The sequence below is a fragment of the Solanum dulcamara genome, chromosome 8 (genome assembly GCF_947179165.1).
Source record: "Solanum dulcamara chromosome 8, daSolDulc1.2, whole genome shotgun sequence".
NCBI lineage: Eukaryota > Viridiplantae > Streptophyta > Magnoliopsida > Solanales > Solanaceae > Solanum > Solanum dulcamara.
The window spans coordinates 34393927-34416876 of NC_077244.1; the positions used below are offsets into that span (position 1 = coordinate 34393927).

The 22950-nt window shown below is 37.4% G+C and overlaps 1 protein-coding gene across 1 annotated transcript; it reads right to left on the reverse strand.

The window, feature by feature from the left end:
- Nucleotides 1-2039: 2039 nt before the first annotated feature.
- On the reverse strand, nt 2040-4469 carry LOC129899873 (uncharacterized). The gene is made up of 5 exons (XM_055974875.1): nt 4224-4469; nt 3795-4145; nt 3429-3637; nt 2613-3221; nt 2040-2439 (listed from the first exon to the last, which is right to left on the reverse strand). Exons 1-5 carry the CDS (start codon nt 4467-4469, stop codon nt 2040-2042), a joined length of 1815 nt encoding a protein of 604 aa, XP_055830850.1.
- Nucleotides 4470-22950: the final 18481 nt, after the last annotated feature.

Here is a 22950-nt window from a genome sequence, read left to right on the forward strand (position 1 = left end):
GTTGATGTTGGTTTTTGCCTAGTTATTGTGTGTATTACTGATATAGGCTCTATGTTTTCTCTAAGGTTCGTAGTACAGTTGAGCACTGTATGACCCAACACTCCACATAATGAACATATGATGTGTTAAAATTGAAGGAGAAGAAGCTGAAAAGAAGGAATATTGTTGTGTCTCATTCATAGTATGTACAATACACTTATATAGAATTATACAATAGTTGTGACAGAGATAAAAGGAAATGGTTACATTTGTCCTATTTAAATTTTTATAAAATTTATTCTATTTGCCCATAATCATATGGGCATAATCATATTTAAATCTGCAGTGCTTAAGTCCAAGAGCGGAAGATTAATGTGTATTGTATTAAACCTACAGTGTTTAAATATATTTAAACCTGCAGTGTTTAAATATATTGTATGGATGGGAATAGGCCACGTGTGTACTGCAAAGTGGGAAACTGAAGAGTTTAACTCTTTAGTTTGCCTTCTTCTTTCCTCACTTCTCTTTCACTGTCTTCCTCATTTCTTCTTCTTTCACTGCCTTCTTTATTTCTTCTTCTCTTCTTCTGTCATGCAGGTGTTGGACTTCTCCAACATCCCCCCTCAAGTTGGAGGGGAGAGTCATGACCCCTAACTTGTATAGAATCGATTGGTGAGAAACCCCAGAAAGGGGCTTAGTGAAGAGATCGGCAAGTTGGTCTTTAGAGAGAAGAAATGAAAAAGTAATCACACCGGATTGAAACTGTTGGCGCATAAAATGGCAGTATAATTCAACATATTTAGTGCACTCGTGGAAGACCGAATTGCGAGCTATATGGATGACAACTTGACTATTTGAGTGGAGCGGAATTGGGAGTGAAATGGGAGCAGAAAGATCCTCAAGAAGGCGAACTAGACAAGTAAGTTCAGCAGTAACACGACGCATGGACCAATATTCTGCTTCTGCGGAGGACAAAGAGATCGAGATTTGTTTCTTTGATTTTACGAGATCGGAGCGCCCCCGAGGGTGATGAAAAATCCACTAACCGATTTATGAGAATCTTTACATGATGCCCAGTCTGTATCGCAAAAAGCCAGTAAAGAAAAAGATGGATTGGAAGACAGTAGTATGCCTTGACCCGAATCTGAGCTTAGATATCGTAAAACTCATAAAGCAGTCGAGAAATATGATAAACAGGGTCGTTGCATGTATTGACTCAGAGTAAGAATAGAAAATAACAGATCTGGGCGAGTGTTGGTCAAATAATTCAACTTGCCTATCAAATGATAATAAAGAGTAGGGTTATCCAAGCGAGGACTATCATCTGCTCGAATCTTGAAGAAGGGATCCAGTGGAGAATTGACTGCAGGCAGATGAGAGACATTGAATTCATGAAGCAAATCCATGGTAAATTTGCGTTGATTTACAATAAAGCCATGGTCTTCTCGCAAAATTTCCATTCCAAGAAAGTGGAGTTTCTCCCAGGTTCTTAACTTTGAACTCTGTATTGAGAAAATATTTGATATTCTCGAGTTCATTCAAATCATTCCCTGTGAGGAGAATATCATCGACATATACTGCTAAAATGGAAATAAGTGTCCCATTGTGTTTAAAAAAGAGAGAGTAATCGTTTAAGGAAGAGGAATAACCTTTAAAGGCTAAAGCTCTTGCAAGCCGAGTATACCACTGCTGTGAAGCTTGATTTAAACCATATAAAGACTTCTTCAGAAGACAGACATGATTAGGACTAGGAGTTGTCAGTCCTGCGGGAAATTTCATAAAGACCTTTTCTTGGAGGTCACTATGCAAGAATGCATTGTTGACATCTAGTTGTGAAACAGACCACTTCTTCTTAGCTATAATGGTAAGTAAGCACCGGATAGTGGTCATTTTTACAACAGGTAAAAAAGTCTCTCCATAATCTATACCTTCTCTTTGTATATCCCCCCTCACTACTAGTCTGGCCTTTGTCTTTCAATGCTACTATTAGAGAGATGTTTTATTTTATATACCCATTTGCAAGGTAAAACTTTTTTCTCTTTAGGTAACAAAACAACATCTCAGGTTCGATTAGTTTCCAAAGCCTGAATCTCTGAGCTCATGGTCTCTATCCATGCTGGATGATGAGAAGCCTGGCTATAGCAGCTAGGCTCAGTAATATTAGAAAGGGAATGAAGTAGTTGCTGATTGTTGAGGGATAAAAAGGAGAAAACATATCTTTTAGCCTTATGAGAGTGATCAAAACAAGCTTTCCATAGATCAGTGAACATCACACTATTGCAAATGTAGTCTCTTAGATATCTAGGTTCATGAGATATCCTGCTAGACCTTCTTGGTTTATCTGTTATAGGGTCAGGGGTAGAAGTATCTAGTGCAGTAGAACTTGGATAAGCATGGTCAAGGTGTGGGGGTTGAGCTGTAGGGGTTGTTTGTTGAGAAAGTGTAGATTCAGATTGTGAACTATAATCAGAAGTATTAGGTGGTGGTTTGGGTAAAAAGGATCATTAACAGGTGGGGCTGAGTGACTGTGGGGGAGAAATCAAAGTGATGATCTAAGGAAGAAGGGGAGTTGGAAAAAAATAAGTGTGTGTGAGGTATCAGATGAGTTGAAAGAAAAATGTGATTCATGAAACCTGACATCCCTGGATATAAATACTTTCTTTGTATCAAGAGACAACAGTTTATATTCTTTCTGCTGTAAAGGATATCCTAGTAAAACACAAGCAATAGCCTTTTCATCAAACTTGTTTCTTTCTTGTGCCAGGGTGGAAGTATAACATAAACACCCAAAGTTCCTCAAATGATCATAGGTAGGTTTTTGTCTAAACAGTACTTCATAAGGTGTCTGTCCCTTTAGAACACTAGATGACAGTCTATTAATGATATGAGTAGCAGTTAAAACAGATTCTCCCCAGTAGCACATAGGCAATTTGGATTGAAACATCAACCCTCTGGCAATTTCTAAGAGATGTCTATGTTTTCTCTCAACAGTTCCATTTTGTTGAGGTGTAGCTACACAAGAAAATTGATGTAAAATCCCCTGAGAAGCAAGAAATGCTGATTTTTGTGTGCCTTTACCCAATTCCAAAGCATTGTCAGACCTGATCATCTTAACCCTTACATTGAATTGTCTTTCCACCATAGATAGAAAACTCTTTAGTATAGGAAAAGCATTACTTTTAGTACTCAGTAAGAATGTCCATGTCCCTTTACTATAATCATCTACTATGGTGAGAAAGAACCTGAAACTATTGTAAGTATTACACTTGTAGGGACCCCAAATATCTATATGAATGAGATCAAAAATGTGTGTGGATTTTATGTTGCTAGTAGGAAAAGATTGTCTAGTTTGTTTAGCTCTAGGACAAATGTCACAAATAAAATCAGAATTGGATTCATGAGGAAGAAAAATTAAATACTTCATTACTGAAAATGGGAGGTGTCCCAACCTGACATGCCAAAGCTTTACATGAGGAGCAGCATTAACATGTACTGAATTAAAAACTGAAATTGATTGTGAGATGGGATTTCTTTCTTTTGGAATTGAAGATACATCATTTGAATTGAAAACAATTCTAGGCTTGTCACTATTGGAATCCAATAAATAGAGTCCCTCTCTAACTTCACCAAAAACTTGAGGACTCTTCATTGAAAGGTCCTGCAAGAAACATCCAGTAGCAGTGAATAGGACATCATACTGAAACTGGACACAAAACTTGTGAATTGACAGTAAATTGTACTTAAAATCTAAGTAGCACATCAGTTATGACATGTCCTGGTAAAATGGAGATGTTGCCTACATAGGTCACACTTACCTTGAAAGAATTAGGTAAATTAATATTCAAAGGTACAGGGAGAGGATTTAGAAATAAGAAGGAATTGGGATCAAAACACATGTGTTCTAAAGCTCCTGAATTAATTATCCAAGTATTTTGTTCAAGATTAGTGGGTACAGAATTTGAGTATTTAAGAATGGTACCATTCATTACATTTGCATTGATTTTTGTTTTTCCTATTTGTGTCAACTTGCTTTGCTTGTATATTTGCATCATTTCTACAATCTGTTGCTTGCTAAACTGTTCCTCAAAATTTCCATCATTGATTTCAAAATCTGTCTTCCCAATGTCTTCATCTGCTTGCTGAGTTAAACTTGCATTTGCCTTAATCTGTGACTAATAGTTCCTGGAGTTAGTGAACTCAAAATCTGCAGAGAATCCATGCAGTCTGTAGCAATCATCATGCACATGTCCTGTTTTTCCACAATAAGTGCATGATAGATTTGGATCATATTTTTTCTTACCCTTAAACTTGTTCTGTGGCTTGTCAGATCTCTGGTTCTGCCTTGGATTGGTGTACCTATGATATGTGTTTGTTCCTTTTATTGCTTGGTGTTTAAATCTCTGTGCATTTCTTCCCTGTCCATTAGCCATGAATGCTGTAAATTCAGCAATTAGTTTGTTGTTTGGCTGTTTTGCTTGACCTCTTGCCATGAATAATCCAGAATCAGAGGTGAAATTTGTGTTTGCATACACTTCCCTTTGGTTCTCATCCTGCAAAAGTAAGGAATACACAACATCTATTCCAGGTAAGGGATTCATCATAAGTACATTTCCCCTTGCCTGAGCATATACATCATTTAGTCCCATTAGAAATTGAATCTACCTTTGATCTTCCAGTGATTTTGTTAATTTTGCTTTTCCATCACAAGTGCATTCACATGAGCAACAGACAATCACATTTATCCTATCTAATTTATCCCACAATCTCTTAAGTTTGGTGAAGTAACCTGCAATGTCACTATTCCCTTGCATAGTCCTGTTAATTCCTTTTGTAGGTGGTAGAGTTTGGCACCATTTGATTTGCCAAATCTCTATTCTAGACTGTCCCAAAGTTCTTTTGCAGTTTTGGAACTCATCACACTATCTGCAATATTCTTTGATAGTGCATTTGATATCCAACATATGATCATATCATTGACACAACTCCATTGCTCAAAGTCTGCAGATTTCAGATCTGGAGCCTTGCAGGTTCCATTGATAAAGTCAAGTTTCCTCTTGGCTGATGGAGATAAAGGATAGATCTCCTCCAACTTGGGTATCCTCTTCCATCAAAGACAGTGTTGACCAGATTCATACCAGGTGAATCTGAATTATTTAAGTAATAAGAATGACTGCTTTCATATGTGATTCCTTTCTCACCACTGCCTGACTTGATTTCAGTTGTTTCAGGCATTCTGGTTTGCTAGGGATTTTGAAGATGATTTTGATGTTTTGACACAGATTTGGATCGAGCTTAGAAGAGCTCTGATACCATGTTAAAATTGGAGGAGAAGAAGCTGAAAAGAAGGAATATTGTTGTGTCTCATTCATAGTGTGTACAATACACTTATATAGAATTATACAATAGTTATGACAGAGACAAAAGGAAATGGTTACATTTGTCCTATATAAATTTGTACAAAATTTATTCTATTTGTCCATAATTATATGGGCATAATCATATTTAAATCTGCAGTGCTTAAGTCCAAGAGTGGAAGATTAATTTGTATTGTATTAAACCTACAATGTTTAAATATATTTAAACCTGCAGTATTTAAATATATTGTATGGATGAGAATAGGCCTCGTGTGTACTGCAAAGTGGGAAACTGAAGAGTTTAACTCTTTAGTTTGCCTTCTTCTTTCCTCACTTCTCTTTCACTGTCTTCCTCATTTCTTCTTCTTTCACTGCCTTCTTCATTTCTTCTTCTCTTCTTCTGTCATGCAGGTGTTGGACTTCTCCAACATGATGTTTGTATCCTTATATACATAATGGTTGTCTATGATAGCCAATAGTTATGAATTTTTAACCAGAACTCCAATAGGTACTTCAACACAAATCCTTGTGTAGCACCCACGAAGTGCTTCCGAAGTAAACACATCCATCTTGAACAACTTCTCAAGTTTTTTACCTATTTTTGCTAGCACTAAATAGTCATAAAATTTTGTTGGTAGTTTAGGGAGACATATCCATATAGCCGATTTTGTTTCTTTAGCTTGCGAGGACACAAAGTTGGGATGCCATCTTTTAATTAACTGACAAGAAAAAATCATTAATGAACCATGGTCCTTGATGTAGTATTTTTTGCAGATTTTCTTCTTTGAAGAATTTTATAATGTAATAATCATGCCCCAAATCTATGAGTATCATTTGCTCCGATGCCCTCCACAACATAGTTAGTTTTTGCTTTAGATATAGGTGGTTGAGTTTCTTGACAAAGACTTTAATAGTCACAGAATAAGTCCATGGTTTGTATATCTGCTGTTTTTCCTCATCCCTGATCAAATTCTCCCCTATTTGGGTTGCTTAGCTCTTCAACCAGATCCATTGGTTCTACATGTAAGCTCATATTTTAACACCCATTCTCATTGTGTGAGTATGGAATAATAAGCATCTCTTTGAAGGATGTTGACCCCATTCTAGTGCCATGGTTTTTTTCATTGGTTGTGTACTCCAACGACACCTCTATTTCCCCTCCTTTGTTCTGCGACACTGGGGGGAGGGGTAGGGGGATTAGCAGTACTGGCTTTGGATGTGTATCACCGGTCTCCATCTTTTATCAAAACTGTTAAGTTTTCAGCTGTGATAAGTTTAAGTTCTTCTTTCGTGCACAAACCGATGATCCCCATGGTTATACTCACATTATTAGATGTTTTCTTGTGTAAATTTTTTTAGATCGTATGGGGTGTTATAAATCAGGAAGAAAATTTACATGAAGGCTTTTCCTTAGACTCCAGTTACAATGAAAGTATAAACACAAGTTTATCCTTCAAAAAAAGAGGGGAGGTGAAGTTAAAAATATAGAAATTCCACCCCTCCCAAAAATAGACTATCTATATATAACTAGCTAACAAAAAAAATTGTCTTATCATATTTGGTCCTTATAGAAGCCATATAGATCTTGTCTAGTTGGAATGGACCTTTATCCCACACAAAAAGTTACTGGTAGGAGTAATATAAGGATTCATTCTGACTGTTGACTACAAATTTGGCTAAATGACCTGCTACCTCATTCGCCTCTCTAAAACAATGTTCTACCTTAACATTAGCTTGTTTCATCAATTGTTGTAACTCCTTTATGATTAGATTCAGGCTGAAATTACAATATTTGTCTTCATAAATTATCTTCACAATAGCTAGTGAGTCCAACTCTAGTATGAAATTAGAGTGCTTTTTCTAATAATAAATGTTCATTCCGTGTTTAGCAGTCATTGCTTCCGACTCTAGATTACTTTCACATCATATGGGATAGAAAAATGCCAATGATAAAATCACTTTTGTCATATCTCAACACTCCACCTATACTAACACTTTCATTGGCAAAAATAAAGTTGCCATCTGTGTTCATTTTCAATATTCCAGCAACTTCAAAATTTCATGTTACAATGATGCTTTTGGTAAAAGGTCTTAATCTTAGGAGAGTGTCACAAAAGGAGACCAAGGTAATGTTTAGAAGGAAAGGCATGAGAAATGACACTCAAAATGTTCCTTTCTGCCTTCTTGATCATGATAGACACAATGAACTTTTTCCTTTATCTGTAATTGTACTTACAAATTTGTTTCCAAATTTCCCAGCATATAAAATAATGGGACAATCCTGACAATCATCTTGTGAATTTCATTCATAGTCTTTTGATTCCACCAAATATCAATCAAGTGTCTAATAGTTCTCTGATGAGCACCTATACCCAGTGGCCTTCCAAAGTATTTAAAGATAACTTGAGCTGTTTTACTTGTAGAAAACACATGAAATATATTTTCTGCTATGGGAACTAGGCAACAATTATAATTGGTGTTCCTGTCAGCTCAGACTAAGATACTTATATTTTTTCTACAATGAGGGTAAAACTTAGCAAGACGACTTTTACCATTTTAGTTATCCCATCAGAAGCTGCTTGATCCTAAGTTGATCTATGTTTTTTTGCCTAACTTCTAACTTGAGTCATCATTTTTCATTGATGGGAGTTACCTGAGGCCTATTGTTTAGTAGTACAATGAGCCCTGAGACAATATTTATTTTCGAGGAAGGTAAAGAAGGAATAGATTAGAATCTCCACCATTATTAGATGCTTCATCTAGTACACAATTGAAGAGTTAGAGATATCAAGTGGAAGACAATTAAGAGAGGAGTGAACCCATAGTTACCTAGTTTGTTCTCTATGAATAGTCCAGTCATCTTTGTTAGGAGCTAGTGTTAAATAATGCTGAAGAAGTAAAATGCTGAGATGGAAAGTTAGTTGGAGTGATGAGTTGGAAGTTAGTTACAAATTAGACTTTGAGTTTTTTAGTTTGTTATAATAGAATTCAATTACAAAGTTAGCTTGAAAGATAAGCTAACAATGCTCTATATAAGGGCATGTGTAATGCATTGTTTACACACACAAAAATGAAATCACTGCTGTCTCTTCTCTTCTTCATCTTCTTTCTTTACTTGTTAGATAGTTGATTCTAGATTGATAAAACTTAACATGGTATCAGAGCGTCGATCGCTGTAGTTAAAGTTCAACAGTTGAAGCCATGGGTAGCTCAGAGGAGTCACAGGAAGAAACCACTCAGATTTCACAAATAGACTACACTCATCCCCTATTTTTACAGCCTTCAGATACACCAGGGGCTACATTGATTAGTTTAAAGTTGACAGGGCCAGAAAATTATACATTGTGGAGTAGATCAATGGCACTAGCTTTGTTGGGTAAGAATAAGATAGGTCTGATTGACGGAAGCTGCACTCGAAGCATGTACAAGGAAGAATTGGCAAAACAATGGGATAAATGTAATGCTCTAGTCCTCTCATGGATTAGTGGAGTAGTTGCACCAGAGTTAATCTCTAGTATAGTACTTGCCTCGACTGCAAAGAAAGTGTGGGATGAATTTAAAGAGAGATTTCACAAATCAAACCTTACTAGGATATATCAATTGTGGAAAGAAATTGTCATGATGACACAAGGTACAGATTCAATCACTGTCTATTATTCTAAGTTGAAGGATTGCTGGGATGAACTGGAGCTATTAGCACCTCAGCCTTCTATCTGTGAGGGTACAGAATCAGGTGAATACCTATTGCATTTGAATAATCAAAGATTGCTACAATTCCTAATGGGATTAAATGAGACTTACAGCCATGTAAGGAGTGATATTCTTCTTAGAACACTAATTTTAAGTGTGAATCAAGCATACTCTGTAGTAGTACAGAAAGAAAGTCAAAGGAAACTAGGAGTAGTTGATCTCACTCGAGATTCCCTAAGTTTGCTAGCTGCGAGTAGAGATGGTAATTTTAGATCTAAAAGGCCTATGAATGGTGGAACTATAGGTACTGTTCCTGGTACTGTATGTGATCACTGTGGATATAAAGGTCATTTGAAGAAGAATTTTTATAGGTTGGTTGGCTATCCTCCTGATTTTAAAAGTAAGAAGCATCTAGCAACACAAGGAGGAAATAGTACAGGACCAAGTAATCTAGGAAGGAACTATCCACAAGCACATCATGCTGCTATAACTGAAGCTGCTGTAACTAAAGCTGGAGGTGAAATGAACTTTAGATCATCAGGTGGAGGTCATTATCTTTCAGAGGAGCAATATCAGCACTACATGAACTTGAAAGGAAAAACACAGGAACAACAGTCACAAGGTTACACAAGTGAATATCATTGCAATTTTGCAGGCATATCATCTTTGTTACCACAAGTACAGCAGTGTGAGTGGATTGTAGACTCAGGAGCTTCTCATCATATAACACCACTTAGGAGAGTGTTGAATAATCTTAAAGCTGCTGACAAACAACAAAATAATAGAGTTCAGGTTCCTACAGGAGATAAGTGTAATATAACATACAAGGAGAAACAATTATTTTTAAAAATCACAAACTTAAAGATGTCTTATATGTGCCTGATTTCAAGTTCAACTTATTATCAGTATCTAAGATAACTAAGGAGCTTTGTTGTTCAGTCAACTTTTATCTAGAATTCTGCATATTTTAGGATCTCTACAGTGGCAAGGTGTTGGGGATTGGTAGAGAATATGATGGATTATACTGGCTGAAGAAGGAAGAATTAATCACAGCAGAAGCAGTAATAAAAGATCAGTCAGAGTCAGCCTTATGGCATAACAGACTTGGCCATCCTTCTATGGAGGTATTCAATAGTATTGGTGACTTAGAAATAAAATGTGTAAAGAACAGCAACAGCTTTGCATAGTGTGTCCTATGGCTAAACAAAGTAGGCTTAAGTTTCCCCTCAGTACATCTAAAACTACTGGTTGTTTCCATCTATTACATGTTGATGTATGGGGACCTTTCAAGGTTCCCACCTATGATAGAAAGCACTATTTTGTGACTATTGTAGATGACTTCAGTAGATACACTTGGATTTGTTTAATACAATCTAAATGTGAAGTGATTGTTGTGTTGAAAGATTTCTTGTATAAAGTAAAAAATCAGTATGCTGTCAATGTCAAAATTCTGAGATCGGATAATGGGAAAGAGTTCATCAATTCTAGTTGTCATGAATTATTCTCCTCTTTAGGGATTGTGCATCAAAGTAGTTGTCCCTATACCCCCCAGCAAAATGGACTTGTGGAGAGAAAACACAGACACATTTTGGAGGTTGCAAGAGCCTTAAAGTTTCAAAGTGGGATCCCCCATAGGTTTTGGGGTGATTGTGTACAAATAGTTGTTTATCTTATCAACAAGTTACCATCCAATGTCCTGCAAGGTAAGTCACCATTTGAGGTCCTGCATGGTAAACCTGCAATCTTAGATCATCTCAGGGTCTTTGGTTGTCTTTGTTTTCCTACAATGTTGCCTAGAGGGAACAAGTTTGATTCTAGAGTAAGGAAGACTGTCCTACTTGGCTATGAAGAAACACAAAAAGGTTATAGACTTTTTGACATGGAAGCTGGTGTTTTTCTGGTTAGTAGGGATGTCAGCTTTAGGGAATCTATATTTTCTTTTAAGGGGGCTAAAATAGATCTTGATGACATCTTTTGTCCTGCCCCTGCACAAGATATACATGAGCATGCTTTGCCAATTGCAATTGATAGAGAACAGGCTATGCAGGACGAAACTAATAAGACTTTGCCAGTAGAAGAAGTAAATATTGGTGAATCTTCAGTAGCAGAGCTACCTGAAGCTGTGATAGAAAGGTCAGACAATGCAGAAAATGTGATAAATGATACCACATGTCCAGAAGAGGTTGTAGGAGCAGGTCCTCTTTATGGCATACCAGCAGAACCAGAAGTAAGAAGAATCAGTACTAGGACAACCAAACCTCCCATATGGATGCAGGATTTTGTAGTATCTAAGAAGACAGCCAGTCAGGCATCTGTGTTTCCCATTTCTGATTACATTTCCTATACCAAGTTTGTCACGTCCCGAGAGGGTACCCTAGGCGTGGCCGGCACTCAGAAACCATTTCTGACTTCTGAGAGAACCACTTGGTCTCATTTCTTATTTATTCATCAGCGGAAGACTTAAGAATACTAATGTGGGCTTGTCATAATCAAAGGAAAAATAGATAATTATTAGAAGAAGTAGTTTCTAAGGAGAACTACTCCGATTACATCATCAGACTCTGTCTATGAAGCCTCTAATACTCTTAGATGGTGCCAATGACATATCCATGGCTACCTCAAAAGAAACATCACACTCAACAATAATAAAAGGATAAGGAGTTCCTTCGAATACAAGAAGGACTCACCAAATAGCTGAAAAGAAATGATCTTCAACGATGCGCCTGTTGAGGATCTCTAACACCTGTATCTGCATCATAAAACGATGCAGGTCGAATGACGTCAGTACGTGGAATGTACGAGTATGTAAAATGGCAGGAAGGTAAGGACAGATATCAAGAAACTCCTCTCAAGAAAACTCAGCTCAGAACTCAACATCATCTCAACATGAATATGTAATGCAAGTTTAAAATATAATAATAAAAATAATAGTAATAAGCAATGCTTACTCAGTTGGGAGTTTCTCTAACCGACAACCATCACTTATGAGCTAGCAATGATACAACGAAGCGATGTAGTTGCCACATCCATCCAATACCTTGCCAGGGTAAAGGACATCACCATCTTGGATTCATTCATCAAAGTCCTCTTTTTGGGACTTAAGAGGCATAGCCTCCATCCTACGCTGGCTACGTAGTTCTGGGGTTTGAGTCAATTAAACTCTTACCCAACTCGGTGCTCAATACTACTCCCAAAATATGTGCTCATATTAAACTCATCATCTAGTCTCATTGGACTTTAATTTAAATCATCAAACTCATCTCATTTCATGTTCATCAATCATTATACTTCCAAAAACATCATTTACATCTCATCAAAACATCTTGCTCAAAATATCATTTTCTCAAATTCATTCAAATTCAACTCTTTTACTCTTTCAAAACTCAATAAAATACATATATAGTATTAATTTATATAACTCTCTTTTTATCAATAAAAATAATAAAAAGCCAACATCTTTACTCAAAACATATGTAAAAATATTCATGAACATCAAATCAATTAGAATTCATGGGAAAGTAGCCATGAACAATAATTCCAATAATATGAAAGATAACAATAATAATAATATTAATGCATAAATATATCAAACTCAATAGAAGAAGAATTAATTCATCTAGAATTCAAGATTTGAATAAAACTCAACTATAACTCAATTATAATGAATTTAAATATTGGGCGCATGGACGAACTCAATCAAATGCTATGAAAGCCTTACATACCTTAAATCCGAAGGTTTACTCCGAATTGGAATACTCTTGGATCCCTAGCCTTTTCTCCTCGCCGGAGCGTTTTGTGTACTACCCGGAGTATAAGAATAACCGTAGTAGTATTTTTATACTACTAAAACTAAAACTATATTTGAGAAGAAGTATATAGAGAGAAGAAATGCTTAGGAAAGCTTGATGAATAAAATGAGGAAATAAGGTGGGTATTTATAGGTGGGAAAGAGGGACCTAACAATAAATAAAATAACTATAAAGAAAAATCTGAAAATTTAATGGAATATATTGATGTCATGGATGATGTTAAATGGAGGACAATTTATGTCATGCATGATGTCAAATGCATCTAGATGTTTCCATGGTAGGTAAGATGAGTTCTTTTTAACAGAATACTCATTTTCGAAGCTACGTTTGAATAAGATAAATTCCTCATTAGGATTTGGTTTCTTCATAAGAATTGTAGATATGGAAGTCTAGTTTCATATCGTTCAAGAATCAACCAATTTGGAGCAACCTAAAGTGAGATATGAATTTTCTTCTATCAACACTCAATTCCGTCACAACACTATATCTTGCAAAGATTAATTTATTTGACCTACTTATACTCCGAATTTGAAGTTATGTTCTTCATGAAAGTTGTAGGTAAGGATGTTGTGATTACCCAGAAATTTGAATCAACTAATTTGGACCAACCTATGAAACGTTATGCCCAAAATACAAAGGCTGTATTATTTTTGTCGAGAATTGAAATACCGACATACAACATTTTAGGGGTTGTTACAATATCTCCCCCTTGGGATCATTCGTCCTCGAATAAAGATGAAAATAGGAGACATAAAGAATGAATATCATCAATACATCAACTCCGATACTTAAATGGTTAATGACTCAAACTCAAGAATAAACATCGACTCAAAGGTAGAAGTAAGGAATATTACCTTGAATATCGTCATCAGAAGGCATAAATAGATGAGGATAGTTAGCCTTCATATCTTCTTCAGCTTCCCATGTAGCCTCTTCAACAAATTGATTTTGCCATAGGACTTTGACAGATGCCACTTCCTTAGTTCTTAATTTGCGAACCTGACGATCAAGAATTTGAACTGGAATCTCTTCATAACTCAAACTCTCTTTCACCCCAATGCTCTCAGCTGGGACAACAAGTGAAGGATCTCCCAAACACTTCTTAAGCATAGAGATGTGAAACACGGGATGAATAGCAGCTAATTCTGGAGGCAACTCCAATTCATAGGCTACGTTACCTACCCTCCTCATAATCTGATAAGGACCAATGTAGCGGGGACTAAGCTTCCCTTTCTTTCCAAATCTCATCACACCCTTCATGGGTGAAACTTTCAAGTATACCCAATCGTACACTTCGAACTCTAAATCTCTTCTTCTAACATCAGTGTAGGATTTTTGGCGACTTTGAACAGTCCTCAACCTCTCTTGTATGGTTTTCACCTTCTCCATAGCTTGGTGAACCAAGTCTGGTCCAATCAACTCAGCTTCACCAACTTCAAACCAACCAATTGGTGATCTACATCTCCTCCCATACAGAGCTTCATAAGGAGCCATTTGAATACTCGAATGGAAACTATTATTGTATGCAAACTCAATAAGAGGTAAATGATCATCCCAATTACCTTTGAAGTCAATGACATAGGCTCTTAACATATCCTCCAAAGTCTGTATCGTACGCTCTGCCTGGCCATCTGTTTGCGGATGAAAAGCAGTACTAAGGTTCACTCTTGAACCCAAGCCCTTCTGAAATGACTTCCAAAACTGAGCAGTAAATTGAGCTCCCCTATCAGAGATGATAGACAAAGGAACTCCATGCAGTCTAACAATCTCTCTAAGATACAGTTTGGCATAATCCTCTGCAGTGTTCGTAGTCTTAACCGGCAAGAAATGGGCCGATTTGGTCATCCTATCCACAATCACCCAAATAGAGTCATGTTGTTTGCGGGTTCGTGGTAAACCGGTAATGAAGTCCATATTGATCATTTCCCACTTCCATTCCGGTATCTCTATATTCTGAGCCACTCCACAAGGCCTTTGGTGCTCAACTTTAACTTGTTGGCAATTTGGGCACTTGGACACAAACTCTGCTATATCTCTCTTCATTCCACTCCACCAGTATACTTCTCTTAAGTCATGATATATCTTTGTTGAACCTGGATGGATGGAATACTTAGAATTATGGGCTTCTTTCATGATTCTCTCCCTAATACCATCAACATTTGGAACACATAATCTTTCTTGATATCTCAATACTCCATCTCCCCCTTTGGTAAAAGCCATTACCTTCTGCTTGTGAACCTCATCCTTCAGTTGAAGAAGAATAGGGTCATGATCTTGCTTTTCTTTCACCTCTGCAACTAGAGATGATTCGGCTCCATTTCGTACTATTGTACCACCCTCACTAGAGTCAATAAGTTGAACTCCCAAACGCGCAAGTCTATGCACTTCCTTTGCCAACTCCTTCTTTTCCTCTTCCACATGAGTTGTACTCCCCATAGATAACCTGCTAAGAGCATCAGCAACTACATTTGCTTTACCTGGGTGGTAGAGAATGCTCATGTCATAATCCTTGAGCAACTCTAGCCATCTCCTTTGCCTCAAATTCAGCTCCTTCTGGCTGAATACATACTGTAAGCTCTTATGGTCTGTGAACACATCCACATGTACACCATAAAGATAGTGACGCCAAATCTTAAAAGCAAATACCACAGCTGCCAACTCAAGGTCATGAGTGGGGTAGTTCCTCTCATGAGTCTTAAGCTGCCTGGAGGCATAGACAATGACCTTACCTTTCTGCATCAATACACATCCCAACCCAACTCTTGAAGCATCACAATAGATTACAAAACCATCCATTCCTTCGGGTAGGGATAGTACTGGAGCAGTAGTCAATCTAGCTTTCAACTCTTGAAAACTTTTCTCACAAGCATCAGACCATTGAAACTTAGCCTTCTTCTGAGTCAGCTTAGTCAATGGTGAGGATATGGATGAAAATCCCTCAATAAACCTCCTGTAGTAACCAGCCAAACCTAAGAAACTCCTTATGTCGGTTGGAGAGGTGGGTCGGGGCCAGTTCTTAACTGCCTCAATCTTTTGAGTATCAACTTGGATTCCATCCCCAGATATAATATGACCTAGGAATGCTACAGACTCAAGCCAAAACTCACACTTTGAAAACTTAGCATACAACTCCTTCTCCTTAAGAGTTTGAAGGACAATCCTAAGGTGATTAGCATGCTCGCTCTTACTTCTAGAGTAGACCAAAATATCATCGATGAAGACAATTACAAACGTATCTAGGTATGGCTTGAATACTCGGTTCATAAGGTCCATAAAAGCTGCTGGAGCATTTGTCAATCCAAAGGACATAACAAGAAACTCAAAATGACCATAGCGGGTTCGAAAAGCCGTCTTCGGGATGTCACATTCTCTCACTTTCAACTGGTGATAGCCTGATCTGAGGTCTATCTTAGAGAAGCATGTGGCACCCTGAAGTTGGTCAAATAAATCATCTATTCTGGGAAGAGGGTACTTGTTTTTAATGGTGACCTTGTTTAGTTGTCGGTAATCAATGCACATTCTAAGGGACCCATCTTTCTTTCGCACGAATAGGACAGGAGCGCCCCAAGGTGAGACACTTGGCCTAATAAACCCCTTATCTAAGAGGTCTTTCAGTTGTTCTTTCAACTCTTTCAATTCAGCAGGAGCCATCCTATAAGGAGGAATGGAGATAGGTTGTGTATCAGGAAGGACATCAATACCAAAGTCTATCTCTCTATCACGAGGGATTCCGGGTAGATCCTCAGGAAAGACTTCAAGAAACTCATTCACAATGGGAACTGACTCAAGAGATGGATCCTGATCAATAATATTTTTGACTCGAACTATATGATATATACATCCCTTAGAGATTAATTTTTTGGCCTTAAGGTAGGAAATAAATTTACCCCTAGGCACTACAGAATTCCCCTTCCACTCTAAGATAGGCTCGTTTGGAAATTGAAACTTGACAATTCGGGTCCTATAATCAACTGAAGCATAACAAGAATAAAGCCAGTCCATACCAAGAATCACATTAAAATCAACCATGTCCAACTCAACTAAGTCAGCCATGGTATCCCTATGATAGATTGACACAGTACAATTTCTATAGACCATCTCAGCTAAGATAGAATCACCAATAGGAGTAGACACACTGAAAGGCTCAAGAAGACACTCAGGAAGGATCTCAAATTTACTAGCCAAGTAAGGAGTCACAAAAGATAATGTAGCACCTGGATCAAGTAATGCATACACATCAAAAGAAAGGACTCGAAGCATACCAGTAACAACATCGGGTGCGTTTTCTTGGTCTTGGAGACTACCCATAGCATACAGGCGGTTGGTTCCCCCACCTGCACTTGAAGCTGCACCTCTATGATTACCTCTATTCTGTGGAGCTTCAGAAGAAACTGAGCTCTACTACTTCCATCTCCCTGCCTTTTTGAAGGACACTCATTCTGGAAGTGACCTATCTTTCCACATCCGTAGCAAGCATTGGTGCCCACACGACACTCTCCCAAATGGAGCCTTCCACATCTAGCACATGGTGGTTTCCCTCTAGAACCTTGAGCCATACTTAATTGGGACTGAGAACCTTGAGATCGGAAGTTTTGGTGACTTAGAGATCTTTGATCATACCTGGTATTAGGTGTAAAAGTATTTGTTGGGGAAGGTGCATAATTGGAAGACCTTTTCTGAAAGAAAGACTTGTTACCCTTCCCTTGCTTCTGCTCATTCTCATGCCCAGCAGACTTAGCCTTCTTGCTTAGGTGTTCTTCTCGGTCCTTTTTCTTATCATCCTCAACCTACTGAGCATACACCATCAATCTAGAAAAATCCATGTCAGAAATCATTAGCATTGCCTTACATTCTTTCTTTACATGTTTGCCTAGGCCAGAGACAAACTTCCTCATCTTAGACCTCATATGGGGAATCATTTCTGGGGCATATTTGGACAATTGAATAAACTTCAAACTATATTCTTTCACAGTCATACTCTCTTGCTTGAGGTTCACAAACTCCTCAATTTTTGCTTCACGTAGCTCTTGGGGAAAAAAGTTATCAAGAAATGCTCTTTCAAACTCATCCCAAAGAGCAGGCTCTGCATCTTCACCTCTACTTTCTTCCCACTGGTTATACCAGACATTTGCGACATCCTTGAGTTGATAAGACACCAACTCAACACCCTCAATCTCTGTAGCATGCATCGCTTTTAGTATCTTCCACATCTCATCAATGAAATTTTGGGGGTCTTCATCAACGTTAGAACCCGTGAAGACCGGTGGATTCATTCTCAGAAAATCTCTGATCCTCGTGGCAGCAGACGGCTCTTGATAACTAGAGCTAGGAGTTGGTGAACTCTGGCTACTATTTCGAGCAGCCACCAACTGGGTGAGCATAGCAATCGCTCCTCGAAAATCATCCTCAGAAGTAGGAGTGGTCTGAACAGTAGGTACTTGAGGTACCTCAGTAGACCTTGCAGGTCGGCCCCTAGTTCTCCGTGGAGGCATCACTGACTGTGGAACCTCAGTGCTGGGAGCGTTCCTCTGACTAGCTGAACGTTTAGGAGGCATGTCTGAAACGTGTAAACGCACGAATTAGAAAGAAAGCTTTTATAGAGTTAAACTCTATCGCACGAACTCAGATTATGAAAGAAGTGAAATAATTCCTAATGTGCTATAGCTTCCTGATTATAAGTGTGGTGCACGACACACCCATAAACAAGACTCTACTAGACACGGCTTCATAGACACCCTAGGACTCTTGAACTCTGGGCTCTGATACCAAGTTTGTCACGTCCCGAGAGGGTACCCTAGGCGTGGCCGGCACTCAGAAACCATTTCTGACTTCTGAGAGAACCACTTGGTCTCATTTCTTATTTATTCATCAGCGGAAGACTTAAGAATACTAATGTGGGCTTGTCATAATCAAAGGAAAAATAGATAATTATTAGAAGAAGTAGTTTCTAAGGAGAACTACTCCGATTACATCATCAGACTCTGTCTATGAAGCCTCTAATACTCTTAGATGGTGCCAATGACATATCCATGGCTACCTCAAAAGAAACATCACACTCAACAATAATAAAAGGATAAGGAGTTCCTTCGAATACAAGAAGGACTCACCAAATAGCTGAAAAGAAATGATCTTCAACGATGCGCCTGTTGAGGATCTCTAACACCTGTATCTGCATCATAAAACGATGCAGGTCGAATGACGTCAGTACGTGGAATGTACGAGTATGTAAAATGGCAGGAAGGTAAGGACAGATATCAAGAAACTCCTCTCAAGAAAACTCAGCTCAGAACTCAACATCATCTCAACATGAATATGTAATGCAAGTTTAAAATATAATAATAAAAATAATAGTAATAAGCAATGCTTACTCAGTTGGGAGTTTCTCTAACCGACAACCATCACTTATGAGCTAGCAATGATACAACGAAGCGATGTAGTTGCCACATCCATCCAATACCTTGCCAGGGTAAAGGACATCACCATCTTGGATCCATTCATCAAAGTCCTCTTTTTGGGACTTAAGAGGCATAGCCTCCATCCTACGCTGGCTACGTAGTTCTGGGGTTTGAGTCAATTAAACTCTTACCCAACTCGGTGCTCAATACTACTCCCAAAATATGTGCTCATATTAAACTCATCATCTAGTCTCATTGGACTTTAATTTAAATCATCAAACTCATCTCATTTCATGTTCATCAATCATTATACTTCCAAAAACATCATTTACATCTCATCAAAACATCTTGCTCAAAATATCATTTTCTCAAATTCATTCAAATTCAACTCTTTTACTCTTTCAAAACTCAATAAAATACATATATAGTATTAATTTATATAACTCTCTTTTTATCAATAAAAATAATAAAAAGCCAACATCTTTACTCAAAACATATGTAAAAATATTCATGAACATCAAATCAATTAGAATTCATGGGAAAGTAGCCATGAACAATAATTCCAATAATATGAAAGATAACAATAATAATAATATTAATGCATAAATATATCAAACTCAATAGAAGAAGAATTAATTCATCTAGAATTCAAGATTTGAATAAAACTCAACTATAACTCAATTATAATGAATTTAAATATTGGGCGCATGGACGAACTCAATCAAATGCTATGAAAGCCTTACATACCTTAAATCCGAAGGTTTACTCCGAATTGGAATACTCTTGGATCCCTAGCCTTTTCTCCTCGCCGGAGCGTTTTGTGTACTACCCGGAGTATAAGAATAACCGTAGTAGTATTTTTATACTACTAAAACTAAAACTATATTTGAGAAGAAGTATATAGAGAGAAGAAATGCTTAGAAAAGCTTGATGAATAAAATGAGGAAATAAGGTGGGTATTTATAGGTGGGAAAGAGGGACCTAACAATAAATAAAATAATTATAAAGAAAAATCTGAAAATTTAATGGAATATATTGATGTCATGGATGATGTTAAATGGAGGACAATTTATGTCATGCATGATGTCAAATGCATCTAGATGTTTCCATGGTAGGTAAGATGAGTTCTTTTTAACAGAATACTCATTTTCGAAGCTACGTTTGAATAAGATAAATTCCTCATTAGGATTTGGTTTCTTCATAAGAATTGTAGATATGGAAGTCTAGTTTCATATCGTTCAAGAATCAACCAATTTGGAGCAACCTACAGTGAGATATGAATTTTCTTCTATCAACACTCAATTCCGTCACAGCACTATATCTTGCAAAGATTAATTTATTTGACCTACTTATACTCCGAATTTGAAGTTATGTTCTTCATGAAAGTTGTAGGTAAGGATGTTGTGATTACCCAGAAATTTGAATCACCTAATTTGGACCAACCTATGAAAAGTTATGCCCAAAATACAAAGGCTGTATTATTTTTGTCGAGAATTGAAATACCGACATACAACATTTTAGGGGTTGTTACAACCAATCTATCTCCTAACTATCAAGCATACTTAAGTGCATTTTCAACTGCACTTGAACCTCAATTATTCCAAGAGGCTTCTAAAGATCAGAGGTGGGTTGAAGCAATGAAGCAAGAGATACAGGCCTTGGAAGAGAATCATACTTGGAATATTTTTGATCTTCCAACTGACAAACATGCTATAGGTTCAAAATGGGTATACAAAATTAAGTACAAGTCTAATGGTGAAATTGAGAGATTTAAAGCTAGACTTGTGGCCAAAGGATACAATCAAAAGGAAGGGTTGGATTTCCATGATACTTTCTCATCAGTGGCAAAGATGGTATCTGTTAAAACTGTGATAAGTTTGGCTGCATCTAAGCATTGGCTTATATCATAAATGGATGTTAGCAATGCATTCTTACAAGGGGACTTATATGAAGATGTCTACATGCATATGCCACAAGGATTCTGTAAAAAGGGAGACAAGAAGATCTGCAAGCTTTTCAAATCTCTATATGGCTTGAAACAAGCCTCAAGACAGTGGAATATCAAACTTACAGATGCATTGGTCAATGCAGGGTACTCACAAAGTGCATATGACCATTCTCTATTTACAAAAAAGGTAGGGGTGGACATTGCTATTATACTAGTGTATGTGGATGATTTGTTGATAACAGGTAGCACACCTGAACTGATAGAAGATGCTAAAAGGACCTTGCATACTCACTTCAAGGTTAAGGACTTAGGAACTTTGAGATACTTTCTTGGCATTGAAGTTATGAGGTCTGAGAAGGGAATACTCCTAAACCAAAGGAAGTATAGCTGGAGTTAATTTCAGAAGTAGGACTCAGTGGTGCAAGGCCAGCTTCTACACCATTAGAAGCAAATCACAAGCTCACAACAGTGGATTATGATGTTCATGTGGGAAACAAAGCTGATCCTGAAGTAGAAGACTTGGTTGGGTATCAAAAATTGATTGGAAAATTAATCTACCTCACCATCACTAGGACAGACATTTGTTTTGTTGTCCAAGTACTTAGTCAGTTCATGCAAAGGCCTAAACAATCTCATTTGGATGCAACTATGAGGGTGGTGAGATATTTGAAAGGATCACCAGGTCTTGGTCTATTCTTCCCATCCAATACAGCATCAGAGTTAGCTATATATTGTGACTCTGACTAGGCAGCCTGTCCTAGCACTAGAAGGTCAGTCACAGGATATGTAGTGAAGTTAGGGGGTGCTCTTTTATCCTGAAAATCAAAGAAGTAGCAGACAGTCAGTAGAAGCTCAGCTGAAGCTGAGTATAGGAGCATGGCGATGGCAGTGGCTGAACTGACTTGGGTGTATGGGCTGCTGCAAGAGTTAAACTGCAATGTTCCTACTCCTGTCACATTGTACTGTGACAATCAAGCAGCCATACAGATAGCCTCTAATCCTATATTCCATGAAATAACCAAACACATAGAGATTGATTGCCATTTTGTTAGAGAAAAGATCAAGAGTGGGTTGGTCCAACCACAATTTATTCCCACAGCCTCACAGATTGCAGATGTGTTAACTAAGAGTTTGGGTGTTGCTCAACATAAGTTGCTGGTTTCCAAGCTTGGTATGTTCAATGCTTTCCACACACCAGCTTGAGGGGGTGTGTTTAATAATGCTGAAGAAGTAAAATGCTGAGCTGGAAAGTTAGTTGGAGTGATGAGTTGGAAGTTAGTTACAAATTAGACTTTGGGTTTGTTAGTTTGTTATAACAGAATTCAGTTACAAAGTTAGCTTGAAAGATAAGCTAACAATGCTCTATATAAGGGCATGTGTAATGCATTGTTTACACACACAAAAATGAAATCACTGTTGTCTCTTCTCTTCTTCATCTTCTTTCTTTACTTGTTAGATAGTTGATTCTAGATTGATAAAACTTAACAGCTAGAAATTTTCAATTCACACACTTGTTTATGCTTAATTTTAAGAGAAAGCTCTTAGCTTCTCAGTTCATAAGCTATACTGGACATGCCTTCAATTATACCGTTTTTCGGGTAGACATGATTATTTGTCCGACCGGAACCCTTGAATAGATTATTTCTATTTATTAACAAAACAAAGTTGACACCATTTTGGGAAAGTAAACGAAATTATATTTGTGGCATTTAGCTTTAAAAATAAAGGAATATACTGGTACTTTATTATTATGCTACGAACTTTCAACGAAACTT

Coding starts and splice junctions, on each gene's coding strand:
- LOC129899873 (XM_055974875.1), bottom strand. CDS start 4,469: ATGGCAAGAGGTCAAGCAAAACAGCCAAACAACAAACTAATTGCTGAA. Junction 4,146..4,223: donor ATTGTGGAAAAACAGGACAT/GTGCATGATGAT, acceptor TATTAGTCACAG/ATTAAGGCAAATGCAAGTTT. Junction 2,440..2,612: donor TTTATATCCAGGGATGTCAG/GTTTCATGAATC, acceptor TTCTGATTATAG/TTCACAATCTGAATCTACAC.